At 38.8% G+C, this 26,634-nt stretch overlaps 4 protein-coding genes across 6 annotated transcripts; 1 reads left to right on the top strand and 3 right to left on the bottom strand.

The window, feature by feature from the left end:
- Positions 1-525: 525 nt before the first annotated feature.
- On the bottom strand, positions 526-4,945 carry LOC310931299 (uncharacterized protein). Of its 2 annotated transcripts, none has more exons than XM_083894425.1 (4): positions 4,921-4,945; positions 3,796-3,846; positions 1,526-2,034; positions 526-1,440 (listed from the first exon to the last, which is right to left on the bottom strand). In XM_083894425.1, the coding sequence occupies exons 1-4, from the start codon at positions 4,932-4,934 to the stop codon at positions 929-931; spliced, it is 1,086 nt and encodes a 361-aa protein (XP_083750551.1). In that variant the 5' UTR covers positions 4,935-4,945; the 3' UTR covers positions 526-928. The 2 variants fall into 2 exon arrangements, with proteins under 2 accessions (XP_083750551.1, XP_083750552.1); XM_083894426.1 differs by lacking the exon at positions 4,921-4,945 and adding an exon at positions 3,923-3,982.
- A 1,252-nt stretch (positions 4,946-6,197) lies between these two features.
- LOC310930570 (uncharacterized protein) lies at positions 6,198-11,824 on the bottom strand. Of its 2 annotated transcripts, none has more exons than XM_083893602.1 (4): positions 11,734-11,824; positions 8,070-8,126; positions 7,401-7,909; positions 6,198-6,922 (listed from the first exon to the last, which is right to left on the bottom strand). In XM_083893602.1, the coding sequence occupies exons 2-4, from the start codon at positions 8,090-8,092 to the stop codon at positions 6,411-6,413; spliced, it is 1,044 nt and encodes a 347-aa protein (XP_083749728.1). In that variant the 5' UTR covers positions 8,093-8,126; positions 11,734-11,824; the 3' UTR covers positions 6,198-6,410. The 2 variants fall into 2 exon arrangements, with proteins under 2 accessions (XP_083749728.1, XP_083749727.1); XM_083893601.1 differs by lacking the exon at positions 11,734-11,824 and adding an exon at positions 8,604-8,635.
- A 177-nt stretch (positions 11,825-12,001) lies between these two features.
- LOC310930568 (uncharacterized protein) lies at positions 12,002-15,951 on the top strand. The gene is made up of 2 exons (XM_083893599.1): positions 12,002-12,062; positions 13,579-15,951. Exon 2 carries the CDS (start codon positions 13,588-13,590, stop codon positions 15,658-15,660), a length of 2,073 nt encoding a protein of 690 aa, XP_083749725.1. The 5' UTR covers positions 12,002-12,062; positions 13,579-13,587; the 3' UTR covers positions 15,661-15,951.
- A 5,407-nt stretch (positions 15,952-21,358) lies between these two features.
- On the bottom strand, positions 21,359-24,275 carry LOC310930719 (uncharacterized protein; the record flags this gene model as incomplete). Its single annotated transcript, XM_083893761.1, has 2 exons — positions 21,359-22,955; positions 23,867-24,275. 2 exons carry the CDS (start codon positions 24,273-24,275, stop codon positions 22,444-22,446), a joined length of 921 nt encoding a protein of 306 aa, XP_083749887.1. The 3' UTR covers positions 21,359-22,443.
- Between the last annotated feature and the right edge of the window lie 2,359 nt (positions 24,276-26,634).

Genomic DNA, 26,634 nt, shown 5'->3' with positions numbered 1-26,634 from the left:
TAACTTCTGATGAGGATACTGACAGGGAGAGAGAGGGCAGCAAACCTAAAAACAATAGAATATGTGCTCCTCAGAAGTCATGTAAAATGTCTGTTTTTTTTGTGCATTTTTTAAATATTGATTGGATCAATCACACACATTTTTACACGTGTGTAGACACATTGGGTGAATGGCACTTTAACTAGAGTTGGTGTTTGTTTCGATTGTGGTTTTATCATTATTATTATTATTATAGTGCATTGTTCAGGGCAATGTCGCACGTCGTCTGAAACAGAATGTGATTGTAAAGAGCTCATTGTCTTTCAGTCCACTGATGCTAAAACATACAACTGAATAACAGAATTTGATGGTTTTTCATTGTGCTTTGTTTAAGATTGTAATTAAATAAAGGTCATCTCACTGATGACATCTACACTACAAATATCAGTTCAGACCTTAAATGAAGAATTTTTGAAGCTTTCCACTCACCACACCCCTGTGCAACCAGACGTGTAATGTCCCAAATGTTTTTATTTGAATATAAATTATGATTTCACTTTTATTTTTAAACAAAACATCTCAGTAATTCACAACAAACAGCACTAGACTGGTAGTGAGATAAATGGAACTCAGTAATAATGTATAATTCACTTTACACATTTTTCTTAACTACAGGGTACTTGATGGTGATGTAAAGTCAGTTAAAAACTAAGTCATTAACAAGAAGAAGTAAAACAAAGCTGTTTAGTTATATGGCCACATTTAAAATAAGTGAACATTGATAACAAATGGAAGAAAAACACATGAATGACATATGAAGTGAATTTCCCCAATGTGAGAACAACAAAATCTTGTTTATCTAATCCAAATATGTATATGTACAGTATATCACACATTCTCAAGTGAGGGACTGGAGCGATGTGGTTCTGGAGATTTAAAATGATTGTAATCAGTAGTAATCTTCATAATCTGAACTCTTTTTAGAGTTAACAAGCTGCTTGAGTTTTCTCTGGTTTGTTTTCATGTCGCTCATCAATGAGTGGATGCCCTCTGTGTGCAGCAGCTCATCTCCAGTGATGCGACTCAGTGCTGTTGTCATCTCCTCAAATACCTTAATCACAGGCTCCAGCACAATAATGTATCTGGTCTGCACCTCTGCTGCACTCGCCACCTCATACAGCTGTCCCAGTTGATGGACAGCACGTCTAATTTTCTCCTGAAAATCAGCAACAAACTCTCGCTTCACAGACACAGACCGCAGTTTGTCCTCAGTCTCGCTTATCTTTCTGTCAGCCTTATCGATGTCACGCTCAGCTTCGTTGACCCTGGAACTGTACTCTGACACTTTGTCACCGTAGTCGTCCACCTGAGATTCACACCTGTTCACCTCCTCAATAGCTCTGTTTACAGCATCATTGGTCTCATTCCACTCTACAAGAGAAACACCAACAATAATAGGCCCTGAAAACAAACAGTACAGATTAATACTTGTTGGCAGTGTGAGCCTCCTTCAAATAACCCAACATTTAGAGCTGTGTTCACTTACCTGCAACCCACCCTACAAATGGGATAACAAATAAACCTGCACCAATAAGTGCATTTCTCTCTGCTGCATCTCTCCTTCTTCTCATGTCATCTCTGGTCTCTTCTGCTGACCTCAGGTTTCTTCTCTCCACCTCCAGACTTTCACGGTAACTCTCTAGAGTGGATCTGTGTGACTTCAGCGTCGTTTTCAAGTCATTTAACTCCCTTATTCTCTGGCTTTTCTGATTTGCTAAACGACTCAGCTCTGCAGTGAGATGTTCGGTCTCTCCGTCTATGCGTCGAAGCTCAGTGTTTGCGATGTACTGGGACTGCTGCATCTGCTGATTCATCCTCTCGATCTGTTGTCTGATGTCATGAAAACGCTGGCTTCTTGAATTGAGGATGATGCCTGGTTCCAGGCGGAGGAGCATCTCTGAGACTTGGTTGAAGGAACGGAGCCCTTTCATCAGTGGTACGACCACATCTTGGGCGACTTGCCTCAACTGCTGACGATGCTGCTGCTCTACAGACCTGTAAGTGTGAAAGGGTTCAATATTAGAAACTGAAGAGACCCTTAAAGGGATAGTTTGGAATTTTGGACATAAGACCTATTTTCCAACTCAGCCGGTGTGATGGAGACGTTTTCAAGAAATTTCATTGAGTTCTTTTAGTTGCCGAGTTCGCTGGTGCTATGGCTAGCGCAAGTCAATGGTACAAGTTAGCATGGCATTAGAAACACTCATACCGACTCCACAGTGCACCCGAGGCAAATCGATTGTAACGGCAGACTATCGATGTACATATCTGTGTTGATAGAATGTTTGAAATAAAACCAACCTTGCAATTTGAAGGATTTATGTCTCAGCAGCAGCAGCAGCAGCGCGTCATACTTCCTGTTAGGCTATGGCAGCGGCGGATTGATTCCACTGCTGCTGAGAAAGTAGTCCCTCAAAAATGGATGATTCATGCCATGCAATTGTTTCAAATATTATTCTATCAACACAGATATGTACATCGATAGTCTGCCGTTAAAATTGATTTGCCTCTGGTGCACTGTGGAGTCGGTATGAGTGTTTCTAATGCCATGCTAGCTGGTACCATTGACTTGCCCTAACCATAGCATCAGCGAACTCGGCAACTAGAAGAACTGAATGAAATTTCTTGAAAACGTCTCCAGACGTCTCCATCACACCGGCTGAGTTGGTAAGTAGGTCTTATGTCCAAAATACGAACTATCCCTTTAAATCAACAGCTTTTGAAGGGCAAGAGAAAATAAAATCCTCCTAATATGTCACAGAGACTCAGGAATAATGTTCATATAACAAACTGAACTCACCAACAACAACAGTACAGCCAAAATATTTGCATTAAAAAAAATGTTTGCACACTGTTAATCATGTTTATGTTTTGAAATCATGTTTTGGCATGTGGCGCCACCTACCGCAGAAAACGAAACCTAAAAGACCTTGGTATTTTGATTTAGTAACCGCTTTTGGCCACATTCTAACATATGGCACCTTTAAATCTAAATCCTAAATCGAAATGTTCAATCGAAATGCTAAATCTAAATGTAAATGTAAATGTTAAATCGAAATGCTAAATATAAATGTTAAATCTCACAATGATGTATGTTCAAGTGTTTATTTCCCTCACTAAGGTGGTTTTAATTAGTTATTTCATTCTATAAACACACCCTGACCTCTATTTTGGTACTTCCGGTTCCCGGCAGTGTGAATTTGCATATTAGCTTAATATTTAGTTTACCCGAAAGATTTAGATTTAACATTTAGGTGTAACATTTTATATATATTTATTATATATTTTATATGTATTATTTTATATGCATATTTAGATTTAATTATTTTATAAATTAAATAGTATATTTAAATAAAGTGAACAAATATAAAATATAATAATATATATATATATATAATATAAATACTACAAAGTGACCACTTTTTCAAACACTAATTGAAGCTCTTTTTGAGCAGTTTCGCTTTACAAATGGCACCTCATATCCATGTAGGGATGCTGTTGCCACCTTGTGTGCTTTAGTATTTTTTCTCTGAACAAACTTTAAATTATACCAGGTAAGACGGCATGCAGTTTAAATAGTGCTGTAAATGTACTCGTGTATTTCTTATCCAGCAAAATGTGGCAGTGTACAGTACACACTGGTGGCCTTGATAAGAAACCTGCCAAGGTTGAAGCCTTTGAAGTGACTCATTGGACAGCTATGAGATAGATGGACAGATAGACGTTCCATGCATTGATTGATACATGAGCTTATACCAGTCAAAGACGGGCCGGACAAACATTGAAATAATCCTGAACAGTTCATTCCTGCAAGACAGAAAAAAAGACACAATTAATTTTGTAACATGTTAATAACAAATTAATTTCTCCAATTTGTACCCACAGTGGTTTATTCTATTGCCTTCTGAAGAGGGAGACATAGTCCTCTGGTGGGCGTTGGAGGTATTGCAACGTGCCCTCAGACTGAGTTCAGAAAATATTTTTTATTTTATTACATTATCTTGTATTCCTTTGTTGGTGTATTTTTAAACCTAATCATATTTATTCACTTAAATAGTTTGACTTAATTTACCTTTAGAAGATTTCAATCATTTATTTATTTTTACTCCTATCTTTTATAAAACATTTCATCTTCAAATTTTATTTTCTTTTATGCTGGCTTTTTTCGACAATTTGTTATGGAATTTTTAACTTTCTTACAATCATACATCATTGCCATCTTTTAAATACATATATATCATTATTTTTTAGACAAAGAAGTGACAATGGTTTATTCACAAATAATCTTGCAATATATTACCGCAATGTTCTAAATAAAAAAATTAAAAAATTAAAAAAAGAATGCTAAGATGCACTACAGTTATTTCTCCAGCAGGTGGCACTTGTCTGTCAAGTTTACAACTTCAGCTCGTGAGCTCCGTTTTAAGAGCGTTAACACAACAATGGAGTATCACGGTGGGCTTTTAACTTTCATTTAATTAATAAACCTTTTATTATCATTATTGTTTTTATTATTTAATTATTGCTGCAACTGTGCAACATAACTCCCGGCTCCTCCAGCTCTGATTCTGCGTGAAGCAATTTCTTACTCTCACTTTCAGATTCACTGCCAACAACAGCCTGGTATTCGTGTCGTGTCTGCTCTGAATGTGTTGTCGTATAGTTAAGAGGACACTGCACATGTGCACATACCCATTTACTCCAATAATCCTTGATAATTACACCATATAATCAACTTCAAACATTCTTTTTTCTTTCTTTCTTTTTTTTTCTGCTCGGAAACCCCTGCTGCTTTTTAATTAAATTGCATCCATTAACAGCAACAATTAAATTCGTCTCATGTCCAAAATACTGCATTAAATAAAAAATCTTATTTCTCACCTGCTCTCAGCCATTGCTCTGCATGTGGAGGATCAGGACAGAATGCAGTGGTGCTGTTGAGCTGGAGAGGGGAGGGGGGAGGGGGGTTGAGAGGGGGGGAGACCAGAGAGGCACAGCCCACTCCTCTTCCTGCTTTAGCGCTTATTTGAAGCCACAGGCTTCTTCTCAGAAATCACGTGACACGAGCGAATAAACCGTTGTCTACTCTCTATCTGTCTATCTCATAACTGCTGTCATTAATTGTTAACTTTTTTCCAAGATGTCCACACTCACTCCCAGAGGCGATTCTAGAGTCTGTAGGGGCCCTAAGCAAAAACTCCCTTCCAACCAGTGCTCATCCCCATTATGTTTTAATAATCTGACACCTACGAAAAATGTCTGAGTTCAAAATATATATATTTTTTTTTTTGTTCGAAATGAATGAAATAACATGGAAAAACCTTGTAATTAAAATGTATGTCAAACTATTAATGTAAAGAACAATAAAATACTGTAAATAGCTTTTAAAAAACTATATAAACGTAGTTTAAAAAAAGCTATACATTACACTGTAAAGAACCCACATTATAAAACAATAAAATACTGTAAATAGCTTTTAAAAAACTATAAAAAATGTAGTTTAAAAAAAAGCTATACATTACACTGTAAAGAACCCACATTATAAAACAATAAAATACTGTAAATAACTGAAAAAAACATATATAAACTGATTAAAAAAAGATATGCATTACACTGTTAATAATCCTCTTCATTTTCCAACTTGCAGAACGATAACTTCACACAGGTTAACGTGAGGTGGGGCCCCTTTAGGGAGGTTTCCTACTGAGATGTCATTGCAAATCGCCCATTGTTTTTTAAGAGGAAGGCGGCTGGTCACTGCACATTTCAGTAAAAACAGCCCTCAGGCTCCGAGTGCCGGGGGCCCTCTATCAGCTCGGGGGGGCCCCAAGCAGTTGCCTGCCTTGCCTGTTCACAAGCTGCGCCTCTGCTGACCCCATTCGTCCTCCTCCCTGTCCAGTCTGAGGTGTGACCGTCACATTTTATAAACTTAAATTAAAAGGCTAAATGTTTTGATTTACTCCTGCAGAGTAGTTTTACATGAACTGAGCTGCTAGCTGGTGCTAGCTGCTAATGTTGTGGATCTGTTGTGGATCTCTTGCATGAACAGGGGCAATTTTGCTGATCACCTGGTGGCCAAGCAAACCACAGTCGTGGACTGTTGCAGTGAAAACTATCCTTGCACTAATTCAGAGAAACAGCAGAATTTGTTTTTACTTTTTAATGATATACAAAAAAAAAAATCATAATTTCAACATCCAAAATTATCTAATTCTTTAAAGAAAACAGAGCGGAAACATGCAAGTGAAAGCAATATTTTGTCAAAGCTGTAAGGTCATTACACAAGTGTCGATCGATCGCGACAAAACTGCTGAGCAATGCTTTGATGCACATGTTTATGTGCAGACAAAATTACATTCTACAAGTGTAAATCAGTAGTAATCGTCATCTCCTGAACTCTTGTTAGAGTCAGCGAGCTGCTTGAGTTTTGTCTGGTTTGTTTTCATCTCGCTCATCAAGGAGTGGATGCCCTCTGTGTGCAGCAGCTCATCTCCAGCGATGCGACTCAGTGCTGTTGTCATCTCCTCAAATAGCTTAATCACAGGCTCCAGCACAATCATGTATCTGGTCTGCACCTCTGCTGCACTCCCCACCTCATACAGCTGTCCCAGTTGATGGACAGCATGTCTAATTTTCTCCTGAACATCAGCAACAAACTCTCTCTTCACAGACACAGACCGCAGTTTGTCCGCAGTCTCGTGAATCATATTGTCAGCCGCCGTGATGTCACGCTCAGCTTGGTTGATCGTGGAACTGTACTCTGACACTTTAGCAGAGTAGACGTTCACCTGAGATTCACAGTTGTTCACCTCCTCAATAGCTCTGTCAACAGCAGCATTGGTCTCATTCAATTCCGTAGTAGAAACACCAACCATAATAGCCCCTGAAAACAGACAACACAGATTAACACATGTGTGCAATGTGAATTGTCTAAAAATAACACTTAGGCCCCCTTTACACCTGCACTTCACCACACGTGTTTACACCTGGTATAAACATGCGTCTCCAGTGTCTACATCAAGATCCGATCACTATCTGATCACAGTCTTCCGCCCCTTTACATCACCTATTGTATGGATTGTGTGGAAGACGTCGACGACGACAAGCGGAAAACCGGCGAAAACGGGAAACGTTAGCTGTGCTCAAAGTTGTGGGTGGAACTGATTCGCATAGCATTTGGTCACAATGCGTTTCTGAACACCGCTCAACTAAGTAGTTTGGCAGATCTGATAACAATCCCACTTCAGGTGTATTTACACCTGTGCTTACAAGTGGTTAGGCGCCGTCTGATTGCAATCTGATCAAACAAAACACATTTTCATGCCTGGTGTAAAGGGAGGCTTAGAACTGTATTTACTTACCTGCAATCCACCCTGCAATTGGGATAGCAAATAAACTTGCACCAATAATTTGGTTTCTCTCTGCATCATCTCTCCTTTTTTGCATGTTATCTCTGGCGTCTATTGCTGACCTCAGGTTTCTTTTCTCCACCTCCAGACTGTTATTGTAACTCTCTAGATTGGATCTGTGTGTATTAAGCGTCGTTTTCAAGTCATTTAACTCCCTAATTCTCTGGCTTTTCTGATTTTCTAAAAGACTCCGCTCTGCAGTGAGATGCTCGGTCTCTCCGTCTATGCGTCGAAGCTCAGTGTTTGCGATGGACTGAGACTCCTGCATCTGCTGATTCATCTTCTCAATGTCCTGTCTGATGTCATGAAAACGCTGGCTTTTAGAATTGAGGATGATGCCTGGTTCCATGCAGAGGAGCATCTCCGAGACATGGTTGAAGTAACGGAGCCCTTTCATCAGAGGTCTGACCACATTTTGGGCGACTTGCTTCAACTGCTGACGATGTTGCAGCTCTACAGCCCTGTAAGTGTGAAAGACCTTCTTACTGTTGTATGTACTGCACTTTTGTGTAGAAATTGGATTTATGACATTTGAATGAATACAGATGGTGATGAGAAAAGGTGTGTTACATACTAAACGACACACACACAGTATGTAGTTTTAATACAAAGACCACATACCCATTAAAGACGTGGTGGTCCATGAACACAGCGAAATGAAACCTGGATACTTGATAACTGCAAAAAAACAAACAAGACAAAAAAACATCATACTATTTATTAAGTGTGTACATTCTTTTTTTGTTTTTTTTCTTAATATTGAGATCATGATTGCTGATTATTCACAGGTAAAAGGGACTAAGGGGTCTGGTTTAAATGGAGTAGTTCAGCTTTAGTGCCTTGCTTCTGATAAACCCATATGACCTTTCAATATGACTCCATTTGCTCATGTTACACGGACACATGTTAGATTACAATATGTCTAATAAAGGAAAGAGCACTCTGCATCACTGACTCCCCCCAGAACACTTTCCCCAAAGAAGCTCAGAACTTCTCCTTCAAAACACATTTATATATTATTATATATACTGAATATAAATCTGATCCGATTCACATTACTTGCCAAAAAAGGTCTCTTTATCCAGTATCAAATGTGTGTGACAGAATCCCTGGTTAGCTATGAATTGAGTATATATTTTTAGTTTGATTTCTTACCTATGTGGTTATTCTTGTTTCAGTCTTTAGATGATCAGGAGCAAGAGTGAAAGCAGTGGCTTTTATTGCCCTTTTTGTTGGAAGAGAGAAGAGCACATGACAGAACAGCCCTCCTCCTGTGTAAGACACATTTAACCCTTCCTACTTCACACATCCTCATTGTTCTGAGAATTGTAAGTCACAGGAGTGTTTTTCAGAGAGCTCAATTCAAGGAACTTCATCAACTCAGCAGGCAGACATACCTGTACGGTACAGGTATATAGGTACATTCTCCTGTTGCTTCATTCTCGGGCTGCAACTAAAGTTTATTTTTGTTGTCGACTAATCTATAATTTTTTTTTTTTTTTCGATTAATCACGATTATCTTTGTTAGCACCTATTTTGGAGCTTGTGACTTAACCATGAACTCTGTGCATTTCAATTACAGGAACAAGGAACTAATTTGCTGGATCAAGTGTCAGCTCGTTTCGTTTTGTATCTTCCGCCTTCTTCAGAACTGTCTTCACTGGTTGTGAAATCCCACTCCATAAATAATGTGACACGTCATTTAGTCAGAACTTCGTTTTCTAGGGATGTGAGTTATGGCCCAAGAAAGAAATGAAAGTGATCTGTTAAATCAGACTTGTCATGACCCTGAGTTGAACTTTAAGGCTGATAATGTCAACCTAATGTGTCAAAATCTCCATTAAACCATTTAGAAATTATAAAAAAAAAAACAATTGTGCTTACAATTCATAGGTCTTCTCACTGCCCTATGTGTTGTATATGTCTGAACAAAGAATATTTGAATCAATACATTTGAATTGTCCAGTCTGAGGCTCAACTGTTTATAACCTTTATCTTTACTGTGTCTGTGTCACAGAGACAGTAAAGATAAAATTAATAAATAACTAACATGAATTTTCACACCCGCAAAAAGGTCAACACTAACCATCAGTCATGTGACACCAGTAGTTTTACTTTTGTTTTTGAACTGGAGACTGAAAGGAGACAGTTTTGTCATGCGTCTACTGGCTGCCATTCATCTGTGGAAAGTATCTCGAAATAAGCACTGACTAAATCGAAGGTATGTGGAACACTCTGAACACACCTTTGACGTACGTTCCCACCATAATGTTCTTTTCAGAGAAACTAAACACAAGCTTGCACCATGGAAATTAGGAGCCTGTGACTTTACCATGAACTCTGTGCATTTAAAATAAAAAAAATTTAAAAACAAGGAACAAGGAAGTTGTGGCTCCTAAAAAAAAAAAACCCTGCTGACAAGTGTGTGTGAGTGTTTAACTCATATTAGGGAAGTGAGTATTTTGGCCTCAGTCATTTCTATGCATATTTTTCAACTCCAAGCTATATGAACTTGAATGCTAATTAGATTTAGATTAGATTTAGAGATTCGATTCCCGAAAGGGATCAACAAGGTGTGCATGAGTATCAGTCAGACATTTTGTTGGAAATAGTCAACAGAGTCGCAAGAAATGTTAGGAGAAAAAAAGATGCAAAAGAGCTGATAAATTCTTGAGAAGAATTATACATAAAGCTACCAGGAAACATTTGACCTCCAGTGCTGTTATATTCCAGCAACGTAATCGGCGTGAAGTGTCCAGAAGTACCAGGTGTACGGTGATCAGAGACATGGCCGAGGTAAAGAAGGCTGAAACACGGCCATCACTGAACAAGACTCATACGTTGAAACGTCAAGACTGGGTCAAGAAATGTCTGAAGACAGATTTTTCAAAGGTTTTATGGACAGATGACTCTTGAAGGACCAGATGGATGAGATCAGGCGTCAACAAGGTGGAGGTGGGTCACTAGTATGGGCTGCTTTTATTTAGGAAGAACTAGTTGGACCTTTCCGGGTTGTAGATGGGTTTAAAATCAACTCCCAAACCTACTGAAAGTTCTTAGAAGATAATGAAACAGGGAAAAGTCCACATCATTCACATTATCATGTGTGGCTAGCCAGCCATGGCTATAAGAATAATACTAATAATACTTTTTTATTGATAGGCGCCTTTCAGGGCACTCGTAGGTCACTGTAAAAAGAATGAGAACACTACAAAATGCAAATGTCGACATAAAAAACGTGTTTATTTGTAAAAGTTGAATTGTTAATTTGTTATTGTTGCTCTAATACATGAAAAATAAACAAGTCAAATGTGAAGATTTCAGTCCTCACATTGCACACTAATAGTTGCCTAACAATTGTTGTGTAGTGCAATATCCATATCCTTATTTAATATCCTTATTTAATAGCTCAGCCTTGTTTCCTTACACTATAAATACCATGTGCATACTGTGTATATTCTGCAGACCGGTTGTAATGTACATTCTATTTTTAAACCTATTTTTATAGTCAGTGTTAATATCTTTATATATTGTACTTTATAGATTCTATTTCTTTTTGGTAATGCATGTTTATTATTTATTATCCTTATCCTTATTGTCTTGCTGCTGTAACACTGGAAATTTCCCCACTGCGGGACAAATAAAGGACTTCTTATCTTATCTTATCTTATCTTATAATTGTGTACACACAGATATTCTCCTGGGAAAGCCATTAGTCATTTTTCCTTTGTTAAATATTCAGGGTTGAGGTTTATTTGCACAGTATGAGCTTGATATTTACAGTATAAACAGGACTGCACACGAGATATTGTAAGTGTGTACTTAGGTGAAATGTACGTCATATTGCAAAGTCATATAGCCAGTAGCGTGCCCAGGGTTGTGGGGTGCGGGGCAATCGTCCCTCCCTGGTGCCCTAATGGATAATGCAATGCGTACGAAAGTGCCATCTTGAGTCACAAGACGCACAATAAAGTATTTTCTAGAGAGGTAAAAACAGAAGGAAGTGGCCTACTGGCTGCCACTCATCAGTGTGATATATACATTTAAAAAATGTATTTGTTTTCTGTGGATGTCTTTAAAAGAAATGATTCTCAGTGCAGTATAGAAAATGTCCATCTCAGTGCTAGAAAGTGATGTGTGAGAATGTTTGTGAGAATAATTGTACACTAGTGGCGTTATTTTCACCCCTGCTCTTCCAAATGTCTGTGCACTGGATATCGGATGAGTAACGTGTTATTTGTGGTCTTCTCGGTGAATGTGAGATCTTTCTTTCATTTTCCATCACCTGTTTCTTAAATGTCAGACAAGTTCTCAGCAAGCATGTGACACCGGCAGTTTTACTTTTGTTTCTGAGCTGGTGGTGCGACGCTGCTGATTGGTCCGTCTGTTGTTTCCATGGTCGACCACCCCAACGCTGCCAGTGGGAAAAAAAAAAAAGTCACGTGATTTCATAGAAGACGTCTGATTTCAAGTAAGCTCTCTCAACTGGGAGGAGACTGTTTGGTCATGTCCCCCCTCCTCCTCCAGAGGGCAATAAAAGTCCATCCTCTCGCCGTAACTGTGCTCACTTGTGCTCCTGATCGTCCTCATACAGAAGCAAGTTTGACCACTGAGGTAAGAAAACTGAGAAAAGAACACTAACAGAATCTATTAAATTGAATAATTAATATATATCCACGTCCTTACTTCACTGTCTTTTTAACACATTGTGCTGTGGCTTTCCTTTTGGTCATTTTTGCATGTCATGTTTTTATGCATTATTGTTTTTGTTTGTTTGTTTGTTTTTTGTAACCATGTCAATCACAGTTTCCATATCTATATCCTGATATCTATTTTTCGCCAGAGACCATATGAGCAAAAACAAAAAACAACAATGAGGGCTGGACCAATGTGCACAAAAGCAGTAAATAATAATAATATTGTTGGTGTATATAGTGCAGCATACGAACGCATAATAAACATAATTACTGGAAGGGTAAACTTTATAAAATTTTTACAAACTATTAAAAATATGCAACGACAATACACTGTGATGAATACTACTATACTATATTTAACGGGTGGCGCCTAATTAAGTAAAGTGAACGATTATCGTTAAATAGACTCTACCAACAGAGGAACAAAGGTCACACAGGCAGCTGTTTCTGCCCGGGAGGGAGAGGAAGGTGCACACCTGCGAAGTGTGCAATTTTAAACAATTATGTCTTATGTCGTTCTTGGTTGTTATTTTTATTTTAAAAAAATAAAATAACAATAAAATAATAATAATAATAATAATAAATGCACGTTTTGATTTTCCATTTTGTTTTAGTAGCCATTCCTGTAAAACAGACGTTAAAGAAAATGATACTGACCGATACGATTCACAAGTGTTTAGTCATTCCAGAACTGTCGTTGAACCGCGGTGAGTTTAGTTTCAGGTTGGATATTCAACCTCCAGACCTCGCAGCACCCTCCTCTCTTTCCACAGAGGGATAGCTGCACGATCACGATTTATTATAAGTCCCACCCCACCAGTCTCATTTAGGGACCATCAACAAATTACCGTTTCAATGCTAATGTTTACATTAAAAAAAAAAAAAAAAATGACATTCTCATTAGTCAAAACTACAGTTTCAGATATCTGTCATTCAGTTTTAAGCTTAATACTCAAAACTGCTTATGCCATTTATGTGTATGGGGTCTGTCATTATAGAGATATAGATATTTCATTCAGTTGTGGATTAGGTGAGATTAGACTTTATTGATCCCACACATTCCACGTGTTGCAGCAGCCATAGGACAGAGATTACACATGATAACAAATGCAACATGATAGAATTGGAACACAATTGTAGTGCAAAGTATATAAAATTATACAAAAAGAAAAAAGGATAAACGATATAATCCTTCAAATATTGGGAAAAACAAAGAAATCAACCAATGGAAAATAGACAAAATAGATATCTTCAGTTGAGGATAATTAAAGATATCTTGAAGTTGAATTATGACGTGTCAGTGTTTCAGCTGTTTATAATTCCAAATTTCCAAATGTGCATGTTGTGGGATGTTATTTTTAACCAGCTTTACAGAGGCCTGAAAGCATTTTGATAGAGGTGAAAAATTGTCTTTCTCTTTTTTCTTTCAACAGTTTTACATCATGGCCACCCAAATTGCTGAGACCACTCAAAGTCTTTCAACCGCATCAGAGACGCGTGACACTACCAAGATGCTGATGCAGCCCAATGCAAACTGGGAGGAGTATCTGACTCCTGCTCCACTTTCTATTGCTATCTTGGGAGAACTTGTCTTCATTTCCTCCAATGACGACTTCTCCATTAACAAGAAGCCTCCACCAGGGGGCTTCACGTACTTAAAGTACCCAGACTCCTTCAGGGCCAGTCTCATGCAGATCTGTAACTCAGGCTGGCAGGCATTTAATGATGCTCACAATGGTATGGATAGGATCCGCCTTCACACTGGCACAATACCCGATTATATTAAGACATCGGTCGGCATTCTTTTCAATGCCAGTGATAAAGTTATTGAAACTCTCCTGCCAGATCAACTGGAAACCATTCGTTCTATTGCTGATGACTGTGTGGAACAAGCAACCATGGTTGAGAAGAGATATGCTGATGTCATCAGTTTAATAGGGGAGCTGTTGGAGGCCTGTGTCAGTGCTCAGTTCTTTTATGGGGAAGAGCTGAAAGAAGTGCAGAATAAAATAAAGGAAAACAAAATGAGGGAACAGACTGCCATAATGCAAAATGAACAGACCAAGAAAGCAATGCAGGCCATGTCAAAGCAGATGGAAGAAGCACAAGATGCTTACAAGCAATCCATGGACTCTCTTCCCTCTGGATGGGAAGTGATTGGCATGAATTTTGTTGATGGTCTACAATCAAGTGTGGTAGGAATGATGAATGGAATGGTTTCTCTGGTGGGTGGTAATGCCAATGCATCAGGTGCATCATCAGAAGGTTCTACTGATGCGAGTGGTGATGCTGGTGGTGATGAGAATTCTGATCCAGTCGCACAAATCAATGCCAGCTGCACGTCTGGAGAGATTCTGAGTCTTGCAACGGGTTTCGACCAATATGTCAGTGAAAGTGAAATAGACTGGAAAAAACTGTATGATGAGAAGAGTAAAAGCACAAAGACTGCATGGGACAAGGACCAATTCACACGGATCTTAAAACAACTGGATCAGATCCCAAAGGGCTCTCAATGCACAGATGCTCTTTCACTCTGTGAAACAGGTATTGAGATCTGCGAAGATCTGGCAACATATAGTCCAGAACATAAGTGGGACATCAAGTCAACTGTAAAGCTGTTAAAGAGCATTAAAAAGTTGAAGGATGCTGCTCACAAATTTGATTCAAAGTCCAAGAAAAAATTAGGTACCCCAGCACTTGCCGCCAAAGGACCAATGAAATACAAATCAGAGAAGAGCAGTTCAGCAGGTCAAGGCAAATTAGCCGGTCAGGTAGCAGTTGAAAATGCCCGTTTCCAAATTGAGCAGACCAGAGCAGAACTCAAAAACTCACGAGAGTCCTATGAAAAGGCTGTTGAGAACATGGAGAAGAAGCAGAAGGAGCTGAATGATGTTCTGATTGAACTGCAAAACTGTGAAATCAAAGAGATTAGCTTTGACCAAACCATCAAAATGCTGGTCAAGGGTCTTGATGCCATGGGAAGAGTACAAGAGCAGTGGAAGAAGATGGTGCGCTTCTTCCAAATGATCTCCAACATCATCCAAATCAGCCTCAGCAAAACACTGAAAAACTTTGTCAAAACATCTGATTCAACAATGAAGCTGAGCTACAATGAAAAGCTCTACACAAAAGACCTGCTGTACATGCAGGCATTTCAAGCCTCAAATGTCTCCAGCCTGGTCCACATGATCTCAACCACCTACACTGAAGTCTCTAACAAGTACCTGATGGACAGAGTGAGCAGCCTGGGCAAACTCATGGCCATGGATAAAGGGAAACCAGAGTTTCTTTCAGAGCGTGAGAAGCTGCAAACCTCCTGCAAGGCAGCTCAAGAAGGTATTCTGAATCTCGTCCTGAAGAACAAGAGAGAATTTGAGAACAAGACCAATGCCAGGATGGCAAAAATAGAGAATGGATTGAAAGCAGTTCTCCCAGAAGCTTCAGCTGAAGAAACTCAGAGAATCAAGGAAAACGTTCAGGCTGGCTACGGAGAAGAAATAGAAGATTACATCTAAATCAAGTTATTCATGTTTTTTTTGTTTCGAATCACAGACAAACATGACTTGTCATATACAATCTATTAAGAAGTAACTATTGCTTAAGTATAATCACACACAGTTTATTGCTAATATCCAGTATAGATATAATCATACTAAGAGTATTCAAAATACTGATACAAAGTTTTTAATGTTTTTGATTTTATGTGTGCTTTTGAATTAAACACAGTAAAGTCATTTCAGTGTGTGGTGGTTGATTTCTGACTTTTACATTTTCTTTGAGTTTTTAGCCAGATAAGTTTATGTCAAATATATGAAGACCTACATTTAAAGTGAGAATAATCTAAACAAATGTTTAGGAAGAATTGCCTTTTCATTAAGAGTTCTTGTAAGGGGGCTTTTGTAGATGTTGCTGCATGTGTAGGCTTTAAATTACTCATAGAAGTTCTTTTAAATAGACATTGTCCTGGAGAAATCCCAGTCCTGATCTCCAGTATCACATCAGAGCCAATTCTTTATTATTATTATTATTATTATTATTATTATTGATAATAATAATATTATAGCGCATTGTTCAGGACAACGTCACACTGTCTGAAACAGAATGTGATTGTAAAGAGCTCATTGTCTTTCAGTCCACTGATGCTAAAACATACAACTGAATAACAGAAACCAATGGTTTTTCATTGTGCTTTGTTTAAAAGATTGTCATTAAATAAAGGTCATCTCACTGATGACATCTACACTACAAATAACAGTTCAGACCTCAAATGAAGCTTCCCACTCACCACACCCCTGTGCAACCAGATGTGTAATGTCCCAAATGTTTTATTTTAATATAAAAATGATGATTTCACGGAAAAACTGCTGTTTATTTTTCAACAAAACATCTCAGTAATTCACAAAAAACAAGCACAGATACAAAATCAACAACAAACAGCATTTGACGGACAGTGAGATAAATGGAACTCATAATGTATAATAATTAACTTAAAGCTCGGTCTCCTTTTGACACATGTTTACATTTTGCAATAACCAGTAGCGCTTCACCAGTTGATCTCAGTGGCTGAGCAGGTACATACCAACTTAAATGCTGGGAGATATTAATAGAGGCAAGATCATCTAAAGTGTTAAGATTAAGTAAAATAAAATTTTAAAAATCAGCTGATAGGGAGCAAGTGAGGGACTGGAGCGATGTGGTTCTGGTGATTTGAAATGATTGTAATCAGTAGTAATCGTCATCTCCTGAACTGTTGTTAGAGTCGGCGAGCTCCTTGAGTTTTGTCTGGTTTGTTTTCATTTCCCTCAGCAAGGTGTGGATGCCCTTCGTGTGCAGCAGCTCATCTCCAGCGATGCGACTCAGTGCTGTTGTCATCTCCTCAAATAGCTTAATCACAGGCTCCAGCACAATCAGGCATTTGGTCTGCACCTCTACTGTACTCCCCACCGTATACAGCTGTCCCAGTTGATGGACAGCATGTCTAACTTTCTCCTGAGCATCAGCAACAAACTCTCTCTTCACAGACACAGACCGCATATTGGCCTCAGTCTCGTGAATCATATTGTCAGCCGCCGTGATGTCACGCTCAGCTTGGTCGATCGTGGAACTGTACTCTGACACTTTAGCAGAGTAGACGTTCACCTGAGATTCACAGTTGTTCACCTCCTCAATAGCTTTGTCAACAGCAGCATTGGCCTCATCCATTTCATGAAGAGAAACACCGAGCACAACACCCCCTGAAAACAGACAACACAGATTAATACATGTGTGCAATGTGAATTGTCTAAAAGTAACACTTAGGCCCCCTTTACACCTGCACTTCACCACATGTGTTTACACCTGGTATAAACATGCATCTCTGGTGTCCACATCAAGATCCGATCACGATCTGATCACAGTCATCTGCCCCTTACGTCACCTCCCCCTCTTCTTCTTCTTCTTCTTCTTCTTCTGCATTTATTTCTCGCAGCAGACTATACACAGCGTCACGTCCTGTGTGTCGTCACGTCAACAACAACGTTAGCCAAAAGTGAAGTCGCGCTATTGTATGGATTGTGTGGAAATCAGATGTCAACAACAACAAGCAAGAAAGCCGACGGAAACAGGAAACTGCGAAGGCGAACGGCGAAGCTTTTACGTCAGCTGTGCTCAGAGTTGTTGTGGCTGGAACAGAGACGCACTGAAGACGCATCTGAGCATTTGATCGGATCGGATAACAATCCGTCCTCGGGTGTTTTTACACCTGTGCTTGGCGTGGTTAGGCGCTATCTGATTGCAATCTGATCAAGGAAAACACATTATAATGCCAGGTGTAAAGCGGGGCTTGTTGGCAGTGTGAACCCAACATTTAGAGCGGTATTTACTTACCTGCAATATACCCTGCAAATGGGATAGCAAATAAACCTGCACCAATAAGTGCATTTCTCTCTGCATCATCTCTCCTTCTTCTCATGTCATCTCTGGTCTCTTTTGCTGACCTCAGGTTTTTTTGCTCCAGCTTCACACTTTCACGGTAAGTCTCTAGATTGGATTTGTGTGACTCTAGCGTCGTTTTCAAGTCATTTAACTCCCCAATTCTCTGACTTTTCTGATTTTCTAAACGACTCCGCTCTGCAGTGAGTTCCTCGGTCTCTCCGTCTATGCGTTGAAGCTCAGTGTTTGCGATGGACTGGGACTCCTGCATCTGCTGATCCATCGTCTCGATCTCCTGTCTGATCTCATGGAAATGCTTGTTTTCAGAATTGAGGATGATGCCTGGTTCCAGGCGGAGGAGCATCTCTGAGACATGGTTGAAGGAACGGAGCCCTTCCATCAGTGGTATGACCACATCTTGGGCTATTTGCTTCAAATGCTGACGATGCAGCTCTTCAGACCTGTAAACGTGAAAAGGTTCAAGGTTAGAAACTGAATAGACCGATTGACTGAGAAAATTCCACTCCATAAATAATGTTACACGTGATTTCGTCAGAGCTTCTTTTTTATCGTCTCCACCGAGAAGGTTGTGTTTTTGGCCACGTTTCTGTGTTTGTGTGGTGTTTTCTGAGGAGGTGAGTTATGGCCCAAGAAAGAAATGAGCTGTCAAATACAGATCTGTAATGACTCAGAATTGAACTTTAAGGCTGATAATGTCAACCTCATGTGTCAAAATAGCATTCAATGACGGCACACCTCAAAAAAACAACCTGAACTAATTTTGTCCCTTTTATCTGTGAATAATAAGTTATCATGATCTCAATATTAATTGCCTCACTGAGAAGCCTTATGATGTGTTGTATGTGTATGATGTAACGTAATTAATATGTGAATTAAATAAACACAACAGACACCATCTTCAATATTACATTTTCACCGTAGATAAAGAATATTTGAATCAATACATTTTGATTGTCCAGTCTGAGGCTCAAGTTTGTGTATGAGTTGAATAATTAGCTTTTCAACATTTCAACGAAATAACTGAAATAGAAAAAACATTAGTATTATCTCAAATAAAATGTTCCAACAAAATATATGCTAGCATAATGATAGTGCCTGAGTATTCCACTTTTGGTGAAACTTGTCACTTTTTAATTTACCCAAGCCCCCTGGCCACTAGGGGGCCCCAAACACCTGCTGAGTTCGCTTATGCCTCAGGCCTGAAGAACCCCATCCAGACTAGCAACAACAACGTAAGCTAGCAATGACAGCTAATTTGCATTTTCTATGAATGTGCAATATAAACATGTAATGTAATGTACAATATAGAAAAAAGGTGCCATATGTAAGAATGTGGCCAAAAACAGTTACTGCATTCAAACTCAAAATACCGAGGTCTTTTAGGTTTCGCTTTCAGACTTAACTGGCAACCTGTGGTTGCTCGGCTGCTGAGACTCTACTGACTGCAATGATTGGTAGACGGCGGTAGGTGGCGCCACTTGCTAAAAGATTATTTCAAAACAAACATGATATGCAGTCTGCAAATGTTTTTTTTAATGCAAATATTTTGGCTGTGAGTTCAGTTTGTTATATGAACATTATTCCTGAGTCTCTGTGACATATTAGGAGGATTTTATGGCCAGTTGCTTTAGATTTATTACATAATGCACCTTTAAATCTTAAACTTTTCATTTCTTTTATGCTAGCTTTTCGACAATTTGTTATGGTTATTGAATGTTTAACGTTCTTACAATTCTGTCTTTGTTCTTATAGTATATTATGTTAATTATATCATATAAATGATGTTCTTATAATTATTCATAAAAAAGTGAAATGTGTCTTTTGAGTATTGCCTTTAACGGTCTTCTCTCGTGGGATTCATGAACAATTAAAAAAGATGGGGCTCTTTTAAATATATAAATATTTTTTAGACAAACCGGTGACAATCGTTTATTCATAAATAATCTTGAAATGCATGTATTCACAATGTTTAAAAAAAAAATTAAAAAAGAAAATGTTAAGATGCACTGCAGTTATTTCGCCAGCAGGTGGCACCTGTCTGTCAAATTTACAACTTCAGCAGAAGTTCTTCTCCTGTCTCAACTCGTGAGCTCCGTTTTGAAAGAACACAACAATGGAGTTTCGTGGTGGGCTTTTTTTTTTTTTTTATTTCGTGGAGAAACAAATCTCGTGAATGATTGCTTAGTGAAACATTTAGGTAACCAGTAGGGCTGCAACGATGAATAAATCGGGTTTAGAGGTTGGTTGTTGTTGTTTTTTTTAACAATCAATACAAGCTTTGTGATTTTTCAGCTTCTGAAATGTGAATATTTTCTGTTTTCGAGTCCCAGGTTTGTGGAACACTGATCAACATTTTAACTACATTTTATGGACAAAAGAATATTCGAATTAATCGAGAAATTAATCAAAAATAAACAGTATATTTCATTAAACACTGCAAGATGGGGATTGTGGCACTGTGGCCCTCTCACCCAAGATGAATGTCTCTGAGTTGTGAAAGAGCATATATATTTATATATTTTTTTAACATGGTGCAGCATGAAATAAATCATTCGTATTTCTTACCTGCTCTCAGCCATTGCTCTGCATGTGGAGGATCAGGAGAGAATGCAGTGGTGCTTGTGAGGATGGAGAGATGTGGAGGGGCGGCTCCTCCTTTCCACTCCTCCTCCTGCTTGAGTGTTTTGAAGCCACAGGTTTCACATTACCTTTTGTCTACTGTCCATCTATCTAACAATTGCCCAACAAGTCACTTAATTCACTTGATTATGCTTCAAACTTGGCGAAACAACTACATTAAATGTAATATTTTTCCCAAGGTCTCCAGACTGACCCCATTCGTCCTCCCTCCTGTCCAGTCTGAGGTGTGACCGTCACATTTTATCAACTTAAATTAAAAGGCTAAATGTGTTGATTTACTCCTGCAGAGTAGTTTTATATGAACTGAGCTTCTCTTTGGATCTCTTGCATGAACAGAGCATTTTGCTGATCACCTGGTGGCCAAGCAAACCACAGTGTAGGTCTGGACTGATGCCTTCTACTGTAACTTGGTGAAACTCGCTGGTTAGTGCAAACTATCCTCACACCCTAAGACAAAATAAAATACACCAGGATGAAACAAGCTTTCTTTTTCTTTTTTGTCTTAATGTTTTATTTTTGAAGAATTCTTTAATTACACACAATAATTCAGAAAAAAATTTATTTTATTTTTTTTAAACCATGTAATTCAGAGAAGCAGCAGAATTTGTATTTACTTTTTAATGATATACACAACAAGCAGCAGGATCTTATTTCAGTGAAAAGTAAATCACCAAGAGATTCATCTCAGTTCAGGAAAAAAAAACAATTTCAACATCCAAAATGATCTCATTCTTTGAAGAAAACACAGCGGAAACATGTAATTGAAAGCAATATTGTTCCATAGCGGTAAGGTCATTACATAATTAATTAATTAATGGTGAAACTCACTGGTTAGTGCAATTATGTTTTTAATTAAGTAATGAATTAATTAAAAAAATGAATTAATTAATAAATTAATTAAATATAAATAATTAATTAATTAAAATAATTAATTAATTGTCACAAAATGACAAAACTGCTGAGCAATGCTTTGTGTGTGTTTATGTGCAGACAACATTACATTCTATAAGTGTAAATCATTAGTAATCATTATTCATCTCCTTAACTATTTTTAGAGTCAACAAGCTTTACTTTTCTCTGTTTGTCTTTCATGTCACACATCAAGGAGTGGATGGATTTACCACCCGATGCATGCTTGGTAAAACGGGCGTGGTATACCTGGTATAACAGGTAGTTACAATAATGTATGTTCAAGTGTTTATTTCCCCCGCTAAGGTGGTTTAAATTTGTTATTTGATTCTATAACCACACCCTGACCTCCTCAAGCTTTTATTTTGATACTTCCGGTTACCGCCAGTGTGAATTTGCATATTAGCTAAATATTTAGTTTCACCTGAAAGATTTAGAATTAACACTTAGATTTAATATTTAGATTTAACATTTAGGTGTAACATTTAATATTTAGATTTAGCTATTAAATACATTTCGAAGTTAACAAATACAGTTGTAAATGTGCTTAAAAATTACTTTCAAAAATTCACACCACTTTTTCAAACATTGTTTGAAGCTAAATGTGACAAAATGTTGCCGTTATTTCCAGCATGTGCTGCTTTACAAACGGCACCTCATAAGCAGGTACGTACTAACTTAAATGTTGGAAAATGTTAAGTGTTAAAATAAGTAAAGTAACATTTGAAAATCAGCTGATAGGGAGCAAGTGAGGGCAGTAAAAGACTGGAGCGATGTGCTTATATTTTGTGGTTCTGGAGAATTTGAAATGATTGTAATCAGTAGTAATCGTCATCTCCTGAACTCTTTTTAGAGTCAGCGAGCTGCTTGAGTTTTGTCTGGTTTGTTTTCATGTCGCTCATCAAGGAGTGGATGCCCTCTGTGTGCAGCAGCTCATCTCCAGTGATGCGACTCAGTGCTTTTGTCATCTCGTCAAATAATGTAATCACAGGCTCCAGCACAATCATGTATCTGGTCTGCACCTCTGCTGCACTCCCCACCTCATACAGCTGTCCCAGTTGATGGACAGCATGTCTAATTTTCTCCTGAACATCAGCAATAAACTCTCGCTGCACAGACACAGACCGCAGTTTGTCCTCTGTCTCGCTTATCTTTCTGTCAGCCTCATCGATGTCACGCTCAGCTTGGTCGATCGTGGAACTGTACTCTGACACTTTAGCAGAGTAGACGTTCACCTGAGAGTCACAGTTGTTCACCACCTCAGTAGCGTTGTCAACAGCAGCATTGGTGTCAGCCAAGTCCTTAGCAGAAACACCAACCATAACAGCCCCTGAAAATAGACAACACAGATTAATACATATTTGCAAAAATAACACTTAGGCCCCTTTTACACCTGCACTTCACCACATGTATTTACACCTGGTATAAACATGCGTCTCCAGTGTCCACCTCAAGATCCGATCACGATCCGATCACAGTCATCCGCCCCTTTAAGTCACCTCCCCCTCTTCTTCATAGAAGCAGCAGCAGACTATACACAGCGTCACGTCCTGTGTGTCGCCACATTAACAACATTAGCCGAACATGAAGTCGCGCTATTGTGTGGATTGTGTGGAAGATGTCGATGACGATAAGCGGAATAGTGACGAAAATGGGGGAAACTGCGCCGTTTTGTCGCAGCTTTCACGTTAGCAGTGATCAGAGTTGTTCTGGGTGGAACAGTATGAGGTGCTGTTTGTAGAGCACTCATGCTGGTGTGAATTTTTGAAAGTCAAATTTTTAGCGCATTTACAACGCGCATTTGTTGACTTTGAAATGTATTAAATAGTTACATCTAAATATTAAATGTTATTCCTAAATGTTAAATTTGAATGCTAAAACGAAATGCTAAATATAAATATACGTTACATTTAAATGTAAATACAAATGTTAAATCTAAATGCTAAATATAAAATCTAAATGCTTTTATATTTAGCATTTAGATTTCAAATGCTAAAATATAAAATCTAAATGTTAAATCCAAATGCTAAATATAAATTTAAATGCTCAATAGCATTATAATAGCATAGCATTTGGTCACAATGCGTTTTCCGACCACCTCTGAACCAAGTGGTTTGGCAGATTGCATAATAATCCGTCCTCGGGTGTATTTAGGTTAGGCGCCATCTGATTGCAATCTGATCAAGGAAAACACATCTTAATGCCAGGTGTAAAGCGAGGCTTGGAGCTGTATTTGCTTACCTGCAATCCACCCAAAAATTGGGATAGCAAATAAACTTGCACCAATAATTGTGTTTCTCTCTGCTTCAGCTCTCCTTCTTTGCATGTCATCTCTGGTGTCTATTGCTGACTTCAGGTTTCTTTTCTCCACCTCCAGACTTTTATTGTAACTCTCTAGGTTGGCTCTGTGCGACTCCAGAGTTGTTTTCAAGTCATTTAACTCCCTCTGTCTCTGGCTTTTCTGATTTTCTAAACTACTCCGCTCTGCAGTGAGATGCTCGGTCTCTCCGTCTATGCGTTTAAGCTCAGTGTTTGCGATGGACTGGGACTCCTGCATCTGCTGATTCATCTTCTCAATCTCCTGTCTGATCTCACGATAATGCTGGCTTTCAGAACTGAGGATGATGCCTGGTTCCAGACGGAGGAGCATCTCCGAGACATGGTTGAAGGAACGGAGCCCTTTCATCAGTGGTATGACCACATTTTGGGCTATTTGCTTCAACTGCTGACGATGCTCCAGATCTACAGCCCTGTTAGTGTGAAAGGGTTCAAGGTTAGAAACTGAATAGACAGATTAACTGAGTAAATTCCACTCCATAAATATTGTTACAAGTGATTTCGTCAGAGCTTTTATTATCTCCACCGAGAAGGTTGTGCTTTCTGGCCACATTTATCGGTTTGTGTGGTGTTTTCTGGGGATGTAAGGGTGAGCTGTTAAATCAGATCTGCAAGAAATACTTTAAGTGTCCTTTTCAGAGGAACTAAAGGCAGGCTTGCACCTATTACTAGGAGCCTGTGACTTAACCATGAACTTGTGCATTTCAACTGCAGGAACAAGGATCTAATTTTAAGTAAGGGAGATGGATCAGGGAGTATCGGGGAGATGGATGCGCCCGTGGTTGGATCAGACGCCAACAAGTTTCAGCATGTATCTTCCGCCTTCCTCAGAACTATCACCTGATGTTCGGTTGTGAAATGCCTTATCAGGTGCCAGTTATGAAGAAGGCAGAGGATACACGCTGAAACTTGTCAACACTTGACGTCAGAAAATAATTTCGTTTTGAATACAAAGACCTCTTACCCGTGAAAGACGACTTGTTCCATCAACATAGCGAAATGAAACCTGGATACTTGATTACTGCAAAGAAGAAAACAAGGCAAAAAAATGTAAACCTTGCTTAATACAAATTATTTATTCTACTTTATTACAGGTTGTGTTGACCAGTGCCAGACCAGCTGGTTTTTCAATTTGCTCATGTCACATGGACACATGTTAGATTTACAGTACTTCTCATCCCAACAGTCCCAACAAAATCAGAACTTCTCGTACAGAACTGCACTCAACATGCATTCAACTTTGTTCCAGTTTTACTACAATTATCACAACTTTGATATTAGAAGTGTTCTATTTGATAGTGAAAGTGCCATTGAATCTTTTTCAGTGATTTATAAACAAAAATGCATTATTATTATTGTTGATTCATGAGTCCACACAGCAATGAAACGCTCTGATTCGATTCACATGGACAAAAAAGGATATGAGTATCGTGTTTCCTGTATAATCCAGTATCACATTTGTGTGACAGATTCCCCTCTTGGCTATGAATTGAATATATTTTAGTTTCATTTCTTACCTATGTGGTTATTCTTCTTTCAGTCTTTAGTTGATCGGGAGCAGGTGTGAAAGCAGTGGCAATTAGAGGATGGATTTTACTGCCTTTTTTGGAAGAGAGAAGAGCACATGACAGAACAGCCCTCCTCCTGTGTAAGACACATTTAACCCTTCCTACTTCACACTTCCTTATTGTTCTGAGAATTTTAAATCACAGGAGTGTTTTTCAGAGAGCTAAATTTGTTAAATTCAGATACATTAATTCTGTGTCAAACCAATTTGATGTTGTTATATAGTTTTACATTACTGTCACCTGTTGGACTGGAGTCGAAGAGCGTCTCGTGGCCATTGGTCATTCAAACCTCATCATTTGCCTTGTCTTCCCAAGTCCTGTTTTTTACTTTCAACTTATCTTAAAAAGGTAAATTCATTCATTGTCTACCTGCTTTATCCTCCACGTGAGCATCACAGAGCTGCTGGAGCCAATCCCAGCTGACATAGGCAAAATAAGGGTACATCCTGGATAGTTTGCCAGTCCATCACAGGGCCACAGAGACAAACAACCATGTCACTCCATTGTGACTCAAAGACATTAACAGTAGAATATTTTGAGCTGGGATTGGTAGAGCTCTCAACACACAAACACTCAGTAGACACTTGTTGCATATAGGCATCTCTAGGTTTTTTAGTAAAAAAAAAAAAAAAATCCTGTGGTGGCAGTTCTCTTCGCAAAAATGCCGGGTTAATGTCTGAGGTCAAAGGAGAACTGGATCCTTCTCAGAGGAATTAAAGGCAGGCTTGCACCGTGAGAATTATCACTAGGCGCTTGTGACTTAAAGCGGACCTAGACCGGAAGTTCCAATTAACGCTGTTTTTTTAGTGTGTCCCTGAAGTTTCGAAACAAACAGTTCAGCCATTGCTGAGAACGTTGTGTTTTATTGTAATCTCGGGCTCAGTGAGATCTCTGAAAAAACCCGGTCCGGTTACGTAAACAGAAGTTCTCCGGAACAACGGATCCTCCTGCTCCGGGCACTAGTCCGTGCACATCCGGTTGCGTACATTGAACCGCAGAAGAAGAATAACGTCCGTTGTGGAGGTGTTTCACGAGCGACAGTGTCTTCTGGGTCTGACTCCAGGTCAAAGTCATAAAAGGGACTGCGGCGGGGAGTCGTGACGA

Source organism: Microchirus variegatus (genome assembly GCF_963457635.1).
Source record: "Microchirus variegatus genome assembly, chromosome: 8".
NCBI lineage: Eukaryota > Metazoa > Chordata > Actinopteri > Pleuronectiformes > Soleidae > Microchirus > Microchirus variegatus.
This window is presented reverse-complemented; position numbering and strand designations above follow the sequence as displayed.